Source organism: Neoarius graeffei, chromosome 17 (assembly GCF_027579695.1).
Source record: "Neoarius graeffei isolate fNeoGra1 chromosome 17, fNeoGra1.pri, whole genome shotgun sequence".
Taxonomy (NCBI): domain Eukaryota; kingdom Metazoa; phylum Chordata; class Actinopteri; order Siluriformes; family Ariidae; genus Neoarius; species Neoarius graeffei.
Window position 1 is genome coordinate 45,110,105 of NC_083585.1, and position 16,152 is coordinate 45,126,256.

Genomic DNA, 16,152 nt, shown 5'->3' on the forward strand with positions numbered 1-16,152 from the left:
TTCCTCTGTGATGTGTTGTAACTTTGAAGAAATGTCTCTGTTGGATCTGAAGTTTTTCCTGAATGCTGCACAAATACCTTTAAAAACGCACTTCCTCATTGTTGTGAGCTACCTATTTTAGTATCAGTATGAAGAGTGGATTTGTTAGCTGTGATAGCTAGCTAGGTAGCAGACATCACCAGGGTAATGCTAGCTATGTGAGGTGATCTAGCATGTCTTGATATTCAAAATAACCCAGTGCACTTCAATGTGTCCTCCTGCTTCCATCTCTAACTGGCCCTAGAATGGACCTAGAACATTTGTCATGATAGCATCTGAGCTGACATCTTCCTGATCTGATCTACAGTTCATTGAGCTGGGAGAGGGACACAGGAAAGATCACAGCACATTTAACACCTGCGGTTAGACCACTCAGAATAATAGACTGGGCTGATGATGAACACTCTCTCTCTCTCTCTCTCTCTCTCTCTCTCTCTCTCTCTCTCACACACACACACACACAGATACAGATGCACACACTGCTGTGTGCAGGACCCTGGAATCAGTGCTAATTACCACACATTAGCAGGACTTCACACAGCTGTTAGGAAGGCTGTTAGGACACACACACACACACAAACACACACACACACACACACACACACACACACACACACACACGCTGCACTGGTGGTAATGGCAGGCATTGTCTGTAATCCTAAAGTGCCCCATCACTATCAGTTATGCACCAGGTGCCTGGTCAGTGCTGAGCAGAATTTTAAAACATATAACAGAATAATGTAGCGCCACACGGTGTTTAGCTGATGTTAAAAAATGAGCTTTTCCATTAAACTATAGGTCATTGCAGGATATTTGTAAATTTAAAAGAATTATTGAAGCTAAAAATGAAATTTCCAGTTTCCCCAAATCAGTCAGTCTTGGTGTCTGAAGTGAACTACTTTAGTTCGGCATTTAAGCTACAAAGTGAATGGAGCAAACCAGTAAGGGTGTAACTGGATACATACTGTATACACTACCAGTCAAAAGTTTGGACACACCTACTCATTCATAGGTTTTTCTGTATTTTGACTATTTTCTACATTATAGAACAATACTGAAAACATCAAAACTATGAAATAACTTATTGAACATATACAGAATTATGTGGTAAACATCCATCCATCCATAACGGCTTATCCTGTATTGAGGTATTTCACCTGACGTCACAGGGTCACGTGACGCCCCGGTGTCCGCCATTTTGAAGGTCAAGCTAGCTAATGTCAACAACATAGTAGCTAGTATGTTACTGTAGCAATGTTTACGTTCAGTCATTTGGATGACTGTTAAAACCTTTCAGTCTCAAGTTTTTCCTTTATTGTATTTACTAGTTTACTGTAATTATGATCCGGCAGCTATTTACACCGGATCCAGTGTAAATAGCTACCGGAACGCGCTCCGGCTTGCTCCCCCTCAAATTAAGCAGCGCGCTCCGGCTTGCTCCCGGAGTGCTCTGGCCGAGGTTCCGGAGCGCGCTCCGGCTTGCTCCTCCTCAAATTAAGCAGCGCGCTCTGGCTTGCTCCCGGAGTGCTCCGGCCGAGGTTCCGGAGCGTGCTCCGGCTTGCTCCCCCTCAAATTAAGCAGCGCGCTCCGGCTTGCTCCCGGAGTGCTCTGGGAGAAAGCCAGCGCACGCTGCTTAATTTGAGGGGGAGCAAGCTGGCGCGCACTCCGGCAGCTATTTACACTGGATCTGGTGTAAATAGCTGACGGATCATAATTACAGTAAACTAGTAAATACAGTAAAGGAAAAACTTGAGACTGAAAGGTTTTAACAGTCATCCAAATGACTGAACGTAAACATTGCTACAGTAACATACTAGCTACTATGTCATTGACATTAGCTAGTGCTAACAGCTAGCTGCTAGTACACTGCTACAACACAGACACCGACCCTAATAATACAGTTCTTGGTCATTGCCTGGTAACAGCAAATTTATAACGGGCCATGTCTCAACAGACTAAGAAGTTATTTCAATGACATTTAATAACATTTTGTTTATCCTGAGGACCGAAAGTAAATGAAAATGTGAACAAACCTTAGCTGTAATCAGATGGCGACCACCAGCTCCAGGGACGACCCACTGATGTAGGCATGTTACCCAGCCTGACACAAAATATTTGTAGGCATCCAAACTCTTATATGCTTTCAGATCAATACCTGTGTATGGCGATGGGTTTTTAACGACATAGGTATACAGATCATGTGGGCCGAAGTCAGGTAAAGACGAGGGCTTCATGTACTTCCGTACGTCAGTGAACAATCCTGGTGGAAGCAGGTAAACGTCATTCTCTAAGCCTGCTAACCTCAATTTTTGCAAATACCTCTCCCTCTGCTCGCCCTGTAAATGCCCTACGTCGCTGGATAGTGAAGGTCTTTTCTGCATCTCGCTCCTTTTTCTTTTATGTTTTTCATTTGTCGCCTTCCTCGCATTCAAACTGATTTGAGCCATGACGTCCAAAATGGCAGCCTAACGATGCATCACATGACTTGGTCACGTGGGTGAAAAACCTCAATAGGGTCGCAGGCAAGCTGGAACCTATCCCAGCTGACGATGGGCAAGAGGCGGGGTACACCCTGGACAAGTCGCCAGATCGTCACAGGGCTGACACATAGAGACAAACAACCATTCACACTCACATTCACACCTATGGTCAATTTAGAGCCACCAATTAACCTGACCTGCATGCCTTTGGACTGTGGGGGAAACCGGAGCACCCAGAGGAAACCCACGTAGACACGGGGAGAACATGCAAACTCCGCACAGAAAGGCCCTTGTCGGCTGCTGGGCTCAAACCCAGAACCTTCTTGCTGTGAGGCAACAGTGCTGACCACTACACCACCATGCCGCCCATGTGGTAAAAAAAAAGTGTTAAAAAAATCAAAATATTTTCCATATTTTAGATTCTTCAGCATAGCCAGTGTTTACCTTGATGACACTTTGCACACTATTGGCATTATCTTAACCAGCTTCATGAGGCAGTCACCTGGAATGCTTTTCAATTAAATCAAATCAAATCAAGTTTATTTGTATAGCACTTTTAACAATAAACATTGTCGCAAAGCAGCTTTACAGAATTTGAACGACTTAAAACATGAGCTAATTTTATCCCTAATCTATCCCCAATGAGCAAGCCTGTGGCGACGGTGGCAAGGAAAAACTCCCTCAGACGACATGAGGAAGAAACCTCGAGAGGAACCAGACTCAAAAGGGAACCCATCCTCATTTGGGCAACAACAGACAGCCTGACTATAATATTAACAGTTTTAACAGGTATAACCCTCAACTGTCCTCATGGGGCCGTCCTTCACAGGAGCGGTGCGATAAAACTCCGATCAGACACAGGGCACCAGGATGGATCAAGCAGGTCCGAGGGGCAGAAGAGGCCAGCATCTCAATCCCAGGATCAACATGTAACTCAGAGGGACAGATTGGGGGGGGGGGGGAGAGAGAGAGAGAGAGAAAGAAAACACGTTGTTAGGTATGCCCTAAAAATGACAAGTATTAAATCTGTGTGGTAGGCTCGCAGAGACGAGAGTCTTTACATCAGGCATAACACACAACAATGGCATGTTAATATGGTAAAATATATCATGACCTGCTCTGGCTGGATGCTTGATTGGGTGATGGGAGCACACTCCTCAGCAATGATGAGCTGCAGATGGGACCCTTAGGGCTGGCCAAGACAATTCAGTTACATTTCACCGGGTCTGGGACATGCGACAGAATGTCTGACGGCCGATTCCCTGCAGGCTATGATAGCCAGTCGAGGTCTCCACCCTCTCCACCAAAAGATTTCCTGTTGACTCCATGTAACTCAGAGGGACAGATTAGGGGTGGGGGGGAGGGAAAGAAAACACAGGTGGTTAGGTATGCCCAATGTCACCTGAATAAGTAGGAACAGTATACATATTGCACTGAGTACAAGCAGGGACTCCGGCAACTAACTATGACAGCATAACTAAAAGGAGAGAGCCAGAAGGTAACACAGGCATGAGGGAGCCCCGGGACATAAAGCAGCCAGCCACTACACCGTCAACAAACTCGAGTGAGCAAGCGAGTGGGGACTGACAGCATCCATACATCCCAGTTTACCAAAACACTCTATGTCTGAGGACCCTCCAGATCTACTCCTTTACCTCATAAACACCATTAACAAAAGGCTTGACTAAACAGATATGTTTTCAGCCTAGACTTAAATGCTGAGACTGTGTCTGATTCCCGAACATTACTTGGAAGGCTGTTCCATAACAATGGGGCTTTGTAAGAAAAGGCTCTGCCCCCTGATGTAGCCTTCACTATACGAGGTACCAGCAGATAGCCTGCACCTTTTGATCTAAGTAGGCGTGGCGGGTCATAGAGGAGCAGAAGTTCACTCAGGTACTGTGGTGTGAGACCATTTAGTGCTTTAAAGGTCAATAGTAGTATTTTATAATCAATACGAAATTTGATTGGGAGCCAATGCAGTGTGGATAAGACAGGCGTGATGTGGTCATATTTTCTAGTTCTAGTAAGGACTCTTGCTGCTGCATTTTGAACTAACTGGAGCTTGTTTATGCACTTATTGGAACATCCAGACAGTAAGGCATTACAATAATCCAACCTGGAGGTAACGAAAGCATGGACTAGTTTTTCTGCATCATGCAATGACATTAAATTTCTTATCTTTGCAATATTTCTGAGATGAAAGACAGCTATCTGGGTGATGTTATCAATGTGAGTTTCGAATGAAAGACTGGGGTCAATAATCACTCCGAGGTCTTTTACTGCTGCACATGAAGAAACAGAAAGGCCATCCAGAGTTACTGTGTAATCAGAAAACTTACTTCTAGCTGTATGTGGTCCTAGTACAAGTACTTCAGTCTTGTCAGAGTTAAGCAGAAGGAAATTAATAAGCATCCAGTGTCTAATGTCCTTAACACATTCCTCAATTCTATTAAGCTGGTGTCTCTCATCAGGTTTTGCAGAGACATACAACTGTGTGTCATCAGCATAACAGTGGAAACTAATACAATGTTTACAAATAATATCGCCCAGAGGTAACATATATAGAGAAAAAAGCAATGGACCCAAGACAGAACCTTGTGGAACACCAAACTTTACCTCGGTACGTCTAGAAATATCACCATTTATATCAACATACTGATAACGATCAGTTAGATAAGATCTGAGCCAGGAGAGGGCCATTCCCTTAACTCCCACAACATTTTCTAGTCTATCCAGAAGAATGGAATGATCAATGGTATCAAATGCTGCACTAAGGTCAAGCAACACAAGTAGCGAGACACAGCCCTGATCAGACGCCAACAGTAGGTCATTTACTACTTTAACCAGTGCTGTCTCTGTGCTATGATGAGGTCTAAATCCTGACTGATACACTTCATGGATGTTATTCCTATGTAAATATGAGCATAACTGCTGTGCCACAGCTTTTTCAAGGATCTTGGAGATAAAGGAGAGGTTTGATATTGGCCGATAATTGGACAGCTGACAGGGATCAAAGTCAGGTTTTTTAATCAGGGGTTTGATAACTGCTAGTTTAAAGGATTTGGGTACATAGCCAATCATAAGAGAAGAATTTATTATTTTTAGAAGCGGTTCAATTACTCCAGGCATTATCTGTTTGAATAGATGTGTCCGTAAGGGATCTAGTACACAAGTTGAGGCTTTTGATGTAGAGATTAATGAAAGTAATTCAGTTTCTTTTAGGGGAGTAAAACATTCTAACTGATGATCTGATACAGTTATATTGTTAACTACAAGGTCACTTTCATTGTCTAACCTTAAATTAGTAGTTTGAATTTTTTGTCGGATATTCTCAATTTTGTCATAAAAAAAAATTCATGAAGTCGTTGCTACTACATACTGCAGGTGTGCATGTGTTGATAGTGGACTTATTCCTGGTTAATTTTGCTACAGTATTAAATAGGAATCTAGGATTATTTTTGTTATCTTCTATTAGGGAGGAGAAATATGTTGATCTCGCAGCACTAAGAGCTTTTCTATACTTCAGGAAGCTCTCCTTCCAAGCTAATTTGAACACTACCAATTTTGTTTGACGCCATTTACATTCCAATTTTCGAGTGGTCTGTTTTAATGTGCGAGTGTCATCATTATACCAGGGTGCTAATTTTTTTGTCTTTGACCATTTTCCTTTTTAGAGGAGCTACATTATCTAAAGTATGGCGGAATGTTGACTCTAAGCATTCAGTTGCCTGATCAAGTTCTGCAGGGGCTGACAGTGACCCAATCAAAGTTGACAGCTCTGGGAGATCATTTATAAAGCTCTGTGCAGTAGTTGACGTGAAAGTACGTTTAATACAGTAGCGTGGTGAGGTGCATATATTGTTACTCAGACATATTTTGAATGAGATGAGACAATGATCTGAGATAACTTCAGACTGTGGAAGTATGACTATATTGTCTATGTTTAATCTGAATGTTAGTATTAGATCAAGGGTGTGACCACCATTATGGGTCGGTCCTATGACATTCTGCTTAATCCCGACTGAATCTAAGATGGACACAAACGCTGTTTTTAAAGGGTCTTCTGGGTTATCGAAGTGAATATTAAAATCTCAGACAACTAAAGCTTTGTCTAAGGAAATAACCAGATCTGAGATAAAATCTGCAAATTCAGAAAGAAACTCAGAATATGGCCCCGGGGGCCTGTAAATAATAAGCAATGGAATTAACTGGGTAGACTTATTTTTCGGGCGGCACGGTGGTGTAGTGGTTAGCGCTGTCGCCTCACAGCAAGAAGGTCCTGGGTTCGAGCCCTGGGGCTGGCGAGGGCCTTTCTGTGTGGAGTTTGCATGTTCTCCCCGTGTCTGCGTGGGTTTCCTCCAGGTGCTCCGGTTTCCCCCACAGTCCAAAGACATGCGGGTTAGGTTAACTGGTGACTCTAAATTGACCGTAGGTGTGAGTGTGAATGGTTGTCTGTGTCTATGTGTCAGCCCTGTGATGACCTGGCGACTTGTCCAGGGTGTACCCCGCCTTTCGCCCGTAGTCAGCTGGGATAGGCTCCAGCTTGCCTGCGACCCTGTAGAACAGGATAAAGCGGCTAGAGATAATGAGATGAGATGAGATGAGACTTATTTTTCGAGGCTACATACATTATATGAGTATGAAGAACTTCAAATGTATTAAATTTATAACCAGGTTTGTGTGTTACACCTAGATAATCGTTATAAATAACCGCGACGCCTCCTCCTCTGCCAGTTAGACGAGGCTGGTGTATATAACTGTATCCAGCAGGACTCGCTTCATTTAATGCTATATATTCATTTGGCTTAATCCATGTTTCTGTTAAACACAGTACATTAAACTCCTGATCAGTAATGAGTTCATTAACCATTAGCGCTTTAGATGTAAGAGATCTAATATTTAATAGCCCCACCTTTAGATCAAAGGTGCTGGCAGCAGCTGTACAGTCAGTATGATCTAATTTTATATTGATTAGGTTACTGGAACAAACTCTCTGAAAATTTCTACCTTTTTGTTGAGCTCGGGGAACAGACAGTCTCGATGTAGTGGGCCCTGAGTGACGACTCTGTGCAGCTAGCAGACAGTCGGTTTAGCCTGTTCGTCTGCTCCCTGGCCTTGGCTCTGGATTGTCAGAAATTAACTAGGCCTGTTCTGAGACTATGACCTATGCTGCAGGAAATGAGAGCAGCACCTTCCCGAGTGGGATGGATACCGTCCCACCCTAACAGTGCCCTAAAAATTAGTCCAATTATCTATAAAGCCCACACTGTTTTCAGAGCACCACCTGGACAGCCAGCAGTTCAGCGACCATAACCTGCTGTAAGTTACATCGCCACGCCGCATTGGGATGGGGCCAGAGCATACTACAGCATTGGACATCGCCTTCGCTAATTTAAACACCTCTACAAAGTTACTCTTAGTAACCTCAGACTGACGAAGGCATATATCATTAGCTCCTGCATGGATAACTATCTTTGAGAACCTGTGCTTGCCTAGGACCCTAAGATTACCTGCTATTTCCGGTGCCCTGGCTCCCGGTATACACCTGACTAAAGCTGCTGGTGCCCCTAAAGGCTGAGCTAATTTCACGTGCCGTATGATAGAGTCCCCTATAACCAGAGCTCTTTCAGGTTTCTCAGTGGGTGCATCACTAAGGAGAGCAAACCTGTTCGACACGTGACGCGGAGAGGAGTGGTGCTCCCGTGGGCGAGCCTCAGCGGTAGCTTTGGCTCTACGCTTATGCCGCCGAGCCGTCACCCATTCGCCCCGCTGTAAGGGCTCTAATGCCGGAGTTGGGGGATTGCTAACTCCACCTAATTAACATGTGTGCCTCGTCAAAAGTCATTTAGTGCAATTTATTGCTTTATTTGAGATCAAACAGTAAACAGTAAACAATAAAAATACAGTAAATATCCCTATTCCACAACTGTAGTAATCCATATTATGTCAAGAACCGCTCAACTACTGTAAGTAAAGAGAAGCAACATCCATCATTACTTTAGACATGAAGCGTCTCTTAATGAATAAAAACAAAGAAAAAATATTGAATTAGAAGGTGTATCCAAACTTTTGACTGGTACTGTAAATTTATTATTATTATTATTTTTTTTGGTATGAGCAAATAATGTGTTCGAAACAAATACAAATACAGATAAAATAGAATTATTGTCAGTGGTTTGCATCAGTAAATTGACCTGAACACTGCCTTAATGAGCTCCAAAATTAAACCATACTTCTACAATATTTTGATATAACCTAACCTGAAATTCACAAAATTCATTTCATTTGAGGTCTCCAAAAATAATCATTTAATTAATAAAAAAAACCTTGTACTTTCATTGTGCATGTTTGTCATCATTCTTTGTTGTTATTAAATGAAAGTCATCGAGGTATGACACTCACCGGCCACTTTATTAGGAACACCTATCCACCTGCTGTTTTATGCAGTTCTCTAATCAGCCGATCCCTTGACAGCAGCACAGTGCATAAAATCATGCAGTTACAAATCAAGAGCTTCAGTTAATTAATGTTCACTTCAAACATCTCATCTCATTATCTCTAGTCGCTTTATCCTTCTACAGGGTCGCAGGCAAGCTGGAGCCTATCCCAGCTGACTATGGGCGAAAGGCGGGGTACACCCTGGACAAGTCGCCAGGTCATCACAGGGCTGACACATAGACACAGACAACCATTCACACTCACACCTACAGTCAATTTAGAGTCACCAGTTAACCTAACCTGCATGTCTTTGGACTGTGGGGGAAACCGGAGCACCCGGAGGAAACCCACGCGGACACGGGGAGAACATGCAAACTCCGCACAGAAAGGCCCTCGCCGGCCCCGGGGCTCGAACCCAGGACCTTCTTGCTGTGAGGCGACAGCGCTAATCACTACACCACCGTGCCACCACTTCAAACATCAGAATGGGAAAAATTGTGATCTCAAAGTGTGACTTTCACTGTGGCATGGGTGTTGGTTTGAGCCAGATGGACTGCTTTGAGTATTTCAGAAACTGCTGATCTCCTGGGTTTTTCACACACAACAGTCTCTAGAGTTTACACAGACAGAATGGTACGAAAAACAAAAAACACTGAGTGAGCGACAGTTCTGTGGGTGGAAACAAACGCCTTGTTGATACACTACCGTTCAAAAGTTTGGGGTCACTTTGAAATGTCCTTATTTTTGAAAGAAAAGCACTGTTCTTTTCAATGAAGATCACTTTAAACTAATCAGAAATACACTCTATACATTGCTAATGTGGTAAATGACTATTCTAGCTAAATTCTACTAAATGTCTGGTTTTTGGTGCAATATCTCCATAGGTGTATAGAGGCCCATTTCCAGCAACTCTCACTCCAGTGTTCTAATGGTACAATGTGTTTGCTCATTGCCTCAGAAGGCTAATGGATGATTAGAAAACCCTTGTACAATCATGTTAGCACAGCTGAAAACAGTTGAGCTCTTTAGAGAAGCTATAAAACTGACCTTCCTTTGAGCAGATTGAGTTTCTGGAGCGTCACATTTGTGGGGTCGATTAAATGCTCAAAATGGCCAGAAAAATGTCTTGACTATACTTTCTATTCATTTTACAACTTATGGTGGTAAATAAAAGTGTGACTTTTCATGGAAAACACAAAATTGTCTGGGTGACCCCAAACTTTTGAACGGTAGTATAAGAGCAGTCAGAAGAAAATGGCAGATTGGTTTGAGCTGCCAGGAAGGATATAGTAACTCATGTAATCTCTCTTTACAACCGTGGTGAGCAGAAAAGCATCTCAGCATGCAACAGCAGAAGACCACAGTGGATTCCACTCCTGCAGCCAAGAACAGGAATCTTAGACTCAAGAACAAGTTCCTATTAAAGTGGCCGATGAGTGTATCATGAAATGGTGCTTAAAGGACCTCATTTTGATGAGCAGCAGCTGCACTGTAAGTATGTCACAGCTCCATAGTAAGTTCTAACAGTGTGTTCTGGAAACTTTTGTGATATTTCTGTCATGTTAAAAAAAAAGTAAGTAAATGTGATAAAACATGATTAGGTCAATACTGTCATACGTACCTATAAACAACAGTGCCCTGATTCAGGAAAGACTTCATTGTTTCTGCACTGTTCCTTATCTTACTCAGTTACATTAGATAGAAAGCTTTCCAGGAACCTTGGCATGGTTTCTGGATGAGACTTGCTATTAACTGAAGGTAATAGAGTAAAATGATGTTTATTAAGTTTGTTGTCTGATCAAATTTGCGTTCTTCCCGTTTTTTAAGTAAACTAGCTAACATTAGTCAGGGACATTGCTATTACTGTAAATCAAATCTTTACAAAGTGTAAATGTGATCAGCTGAGGTTTGATTTTCATTTTTCATGAAATGAAAATTACTCCAGAAAAAGTCCCATTTTGTCCCGGCTGTGACTGAATGTTCTTTATATGCATCTACTTACAATGCAGTTTGCTCATCCAAAGAGCTAATTATGCTGTCTTGTCTTTCCTGATGCCGCCCACTCAGTGTATTTATTCTGTTGTGCTGCACTCGTGTACTTGTGTGTACAGAAATCCTGCATGGTCTGGTATCTTACAGTGTGTTCATAGAAAATCAATGTTTCCCAAATATCTGCATGAATGGAATAGCAATAAAATTAATTTATCAATATTGTTTATTATTATTCACTGTCACTAAAATGTTTATTGCACAGCACTGTAATGATAATAAATGCACGTTTACTTATTACTTAGTCAGTGTGAGAAATGTAGCATTGCCTGTAGAGATAATGATCTCTATTGATCTCCACACTGGACCTCTATCTTCCTTTAGGTCCACTTGATTGGACAACACTTCTCAAAGGTTTTTTTTTTTTGAACATACAGTGGCGCGACAGAGAGGGACAGTGTCACTTTGTTTCACTTTGTAGACAGCTTAAACATTCCTCATTCATTTACTACAAGCCTATAGGGGAAAAGGAAGGGTTCTGTATAAATCTGAAATAAGGTTTGGAATTAAAACAGACTTGGACAATTTGTCAGGAAGAAACACTGGAAAGGGCGGCACAGTGGTGTAGTGGTTAGCGCTGTCGCCTCACAGCAAGAAGGTCCGGGTTCGAGCCCCGTGGCCGGCGAGGGCCTTTCTGTGCGGAGTTTGCATGTTCTCCCCGTGTCCGCGTGGGTTTCCTCTGGGTGCTCCGGTTTCCCCCACAGTCCAAAGACATGCAGGTTAGGTTAACTGGTGACTCTAAATTGACCGGAGGTGTGAATGTGAGTGTGAATGGTTGTCTGTGTCTATGTGTTAGCCCTGTGATGACCTGGCGACTTGTCCAGGGTGTACCCCGCCTTTCGCCCGTAGTCAGCTGGGATGGGCTCCAGCTTGCCTGTGACCCTGTAGAAGGATAAAGCGGCTAGAGATAATGAGATGAGATGAGATTATATCTAACAAACAGGCAGTTTTGGGGAGTAGCTTAGCTACAAGTAGCAATGCTTTGTTGTTCATCCCTTGTCGTCGAGGATGACCATAAATTCCTGGATTCACTGACATAGCTGGTGGGTCCGCAAATGGCTAACAAGTCCAATGCGGGCCTGGGAAGCTCTCCCACATGCTGTACACAGGTGGGTGGCTGTGGTGCTCTGGGAAGTGTTATCTCTCATTTTCCAGGCTGTATGCTTGTTCTCTGCAGCAGTGGTTCTTTTGTTTTCAGCACTGTGGGCACTGGTGTGGATTAGGCTGAGCCACTTTGATTGACTTTGGGCAAGTAGTTCCCAGGTGGGCGGCACGGTGGTGTAGTGGTTAGCGCTGTCGCCTCACAGCAAGAAGGTCCGGGCTCGAGCCCCGTGGCCGGCGAGGGCCTTTCTGTGTGGAGTTTGCATGTTCTCCCCGTGTCCGCGTGGGTTTCCTCCAGGTGCTCCGGTTTCCCCCACAGTCCAAAGACATGCAGGTTAGGCTAACTGGTGACTCTAAATTGACCGTAGGTGTGAATGTGAGTGTGAATGGTTGTCTGTGTCTATGTGTCAGCCCTGTGATGACCTGGCGACTTGTCCAGGGTGTACCCCGCCTTTCGCCCGTAGTCAGCTGGGATAGGCTCCAGCTTGCCTGCGACCCTGTAGAACAGGATAAAGCGGCTAGAGATAATGAGATGAGATGAAGTAGTTCCCAGGTGTTAATATCAATGTTAAGGTGTCATGCTCTGCCCTGGACTTCCACTCTGGAGATTACTTATCTCCCAGGTCAGCACGAATCCGAATCTGGGACGGGAATTCCATCTAGCCTGCATTTCACTTCCTGGTTCTTTCTGCTGTGTATAAATAAGCCGTTCTCAGACCCTGACTTTGCCAGAATGTCTCGTTTTGCTATTCTAGCCGTTTCTGTGCCTTTATTGCATTTCATGGTTTTTGCTCAAACTATTTTTCAGGTTCATGGTTTTTGCACTTAGGGTTTTTTCTTGTTTATGGTTTTTTTTTTTCTCTAGCGTTTTTGTCCTTGTCTGTCTCATGTTTTTGTCAAGTTTTTGTCTCTTTTTACCTGGACTGTTTTTGCCATTTGTTTTTGTCCTGTTTTTGCCACGCCCTTTTCCCTGGATTAAAGCACCTTATTTATTGTATTACTGTCTGTGTTCTGCTTGTGGATCCTTATCTCACCACACCTCCACCATCCCTAACATAAGGTCCTTTAATGATGATTTGAGACAGTCTTTGAACCTCTTCTTTTGTCCTCCAACTGAGCGCTTGCCCCTGCTGAGCTCACCATAGAGCAGTTGCTTTGGGAATGTGGTGGTCAGGCATTCAGCTGACATGCCCAGCCCATCTCACCTGCGCCTTTTGCAAGAGAGTGAAGAGGCTTGGGATGTTGGCCCGCTGGAGCACTTCAGTATCCAGGATCTTTTCCAGAGTCTTGACTTGCGCGATACTTGGATTATAGTGAGGAAGGACTGCGCGGGTAAATGCCAACCTCATTTTCTTGTCCCAGACTTCCGAATCCAGTAGCAAGGCATGGCCAAGACACTTGGGGGAGACCGGGATGCAGTGGGATGACCAGGGCAATCTGTGTGTCACGCCATGCTTTAAGATGCACGTCCCATGGCTACACAGGTTTGAATTTGGAGTTTTCCTTCCCCTACACGGACTGCCTTCCAAGGCTAATGAGCTCCATCTACCCAGGTGCTATTTACCCATAGCTGGGGGTCTGGTTCCCAGACCAGACCAGAAGTAGCAATGCTACTAACTACTTAACTACAAGCTACTTGGCTACACATACAAGTATTAGCAGCATGTATGCTAGCTGAATATAGCTTTTCCAGTAACAAGCTACTCTTTCACCAAGTAGTGTTGCCCAAATGAGGATGGGTTCCCTTTTGAGTCTGGTTCCTCTCGAGGTTTCTTCCTCATGTCGTCTGAGGGAGTTTTTCCTTGCCACCGTCGCCACAGGCTTGCTCACTGGGGATAGATTAGGGATAAAATTAGCTCATGTTTTAAGTCGTTCAAATTCTGTAAAGCTGCTTTGCGACAATGTTTATTGTTAAAAGCACTATACAAATAAACTTGACTTGACTAGTGGTGTAGCGTTTCAAGATGCTCCACCTCTTTTCTTTTTTTACATAAACAGTTTAGCATTCATTTTAAATTAAACACATCACAGTCTTTTAAACCAAGTTCCATATTTCTGAGTGGTGTAAAACATGTGTAAGGATGTGCACCTCAGCTTTTGTGGACCTGTGTGGAAAATAGCAGGAACTTCATAGCTAGAAGGAGGCATTGTTCTAGTGATGAAATCAAAACTATCAAATATTCACATGCAAAATTACTCATGTTACTGAGTGTGAAATATTCACATGGCAATGGGTCCAGGTTTATTTGTTCCTGGTTTGAGTTTCTGTTAAATTAATGCAATCTCTCTCTTTCATATGTCATCAGATGGCCAACTCCGTGTCGTGCAGCCATGCCCTCGTCTCTGGTCCTAAGTCAAAGAGGCTAGCTTCTGAGGGTGGGCTGTATGGGGGCAACCGGTGATTATGTGCTCGGCAGTCTGTTCAGGTTCGCCACACTCGCATGCCGCACTGTCTGATAGGCCCCACTTCTTCAGAGATGACTTGAAGCGGCTGACCCCAGAGCATAGACGGTTCAGCGAGGTCCACAGGTGGCGTTGCAGGTATTCTCCTTTTACACCACCTCCTGGGTCCCTGATGCATCGTTGGATGCAGGAGGGCCCAGCCGTCTCCCACGTCTATTTCCAGGATGCTGCCAGCCAGGCATCTCTGGACAAGTCCTCAGGGATAGACTTTAGCATCTCTTGTGCTGCCTTGTTGTAGGGATGGCGAGACTTGAGCCTGCCTGGTGGAGCCAGTGTTATTGTGGCTTTGTGCAAGATGTGCCAATCGTACTTCCGGGCTTTTCTTGCCAGGGTGAGGGTAGCTGCATCCCGTCAGAGACTGGCCGGGGCGATTTCAGCAAGGATTGGCAGGTGGGACACAGGGGTGGGTTTCAGACAACCAGTTACTATCCAGAGGGCGCTGTTGATGACAGTATCTACCTTGTTCATGTGTGGACTTCTGCTCCAGGCAGGGGCACAGTATTTGGCTATGGGTAGGACAAGGGCTTGTGTGGATATGCGAAGGGTCTGGGGGGAAGCTCCCCAAGTCGAACCCACCAGATGGCGGATGAGTGAGACTCTTGCTGTTACCTTGGCCTTCACTTCATCCAGGTGTTGCTTATAGGACAGTGTCCGATCCAAGTGTACACCAAGATACTTGGGGGCTTCCTGGAAATCCAGGCGGTTGTTGCCAACATGCATGTCCAGTTCCCTTCTTGCTTCCCGATTGTGGAGATGATATGCTGCAGACACTGTCTTGCCCACGCTGAGCTGAAGGTGCCACTTCTGGAGGTAGTCTGCCAGGATGCCCATGTCTCGGTTGAGACCATCTTCCATCGCCTTCCATGTTGGGCGTCGAAGCATGATGGCCAAATCGCCCGCATAGCCGTACTTGGTAGATATTATATCCAGCAGGTCGTGAATGTAGATGTTGAACAACATTGGTGAGAGGACAGAGCCTTGCGGGACACCGTTCTTCAGCCTTCTGTGCCTGCTGGTCTGGCCATCGCTGGTCTGTAGGATAAAGCTACGGTTCGATAGCCTGTCCATGATGAACCTCACCATGTGCCGGTCTGGGATTGTCCTCAACAGTTTCAAATGTAGTCCACAGTGCCACACGGTGTCAGGCTGCTATCAGGTCCAGGAACACTACTCCAGCTTTATCATTATCCTGAAAGCTGTCTTCAGTGTCCTGAGTGACTAGGGTTACCTGATCCACTGTTGACCTGCCTCGGCGGAAGCTGGCTTGTTCCGGTGGGAGTTGTGGGTCCACCACTGACTCAATGCAGCTGTGAATCAACCTCTCCAGGATCTTATATAGGACACAGAGCAGAGAGATGGGCCTGTAGGACTTTGGATCTTCAGCGGGTTTGTTCAGCTTTGGCAAGGCTATGACGGAAGCACGGCACCAAGTCTTTGGAAGCTTGGATTTCCGGAAGCATGCTAAGAAGAACGAGCATAGCCAGCAAGATGTTCTTCCACTTTGGTGTATGACAAACTCTGGGTGGATATTGTCTCAACCTGGTGACTTGCCCGGCTTCAGTTTGTTAATTGCTGCATT

At 44.4% G+C, this 16,152-nt stretch overlaps 1 protein-coding gene across 1 annotated transcript in view; it reads left to right on the forward strand.

Annotated features, from left to right (window-relative positions):
• Window positions 1–14,811, forward strand: part of plppr5a (phospholipid phosphatase related 5a) — a 137,315-nt gene extending 122,504 nt beyond the window's left edge. Inside the window, exons 6-7 of the mRNA XM_060943514.1 lie at window positions 14,417–14,486; window positions 14,528–14,811. Coding sequence (XP_060799497.1) covers window positions 14,417–14,486; window positions 14,528–14,811 — 354 coding nt within the window. The remainder of the gene's footprint in view (window positions 1–14,416; window positions 14,487–14,527) is intronic.
• The last annotated feature ends 1,341 nt before the right edge of the window (window positions 14,812–16,152 follow it).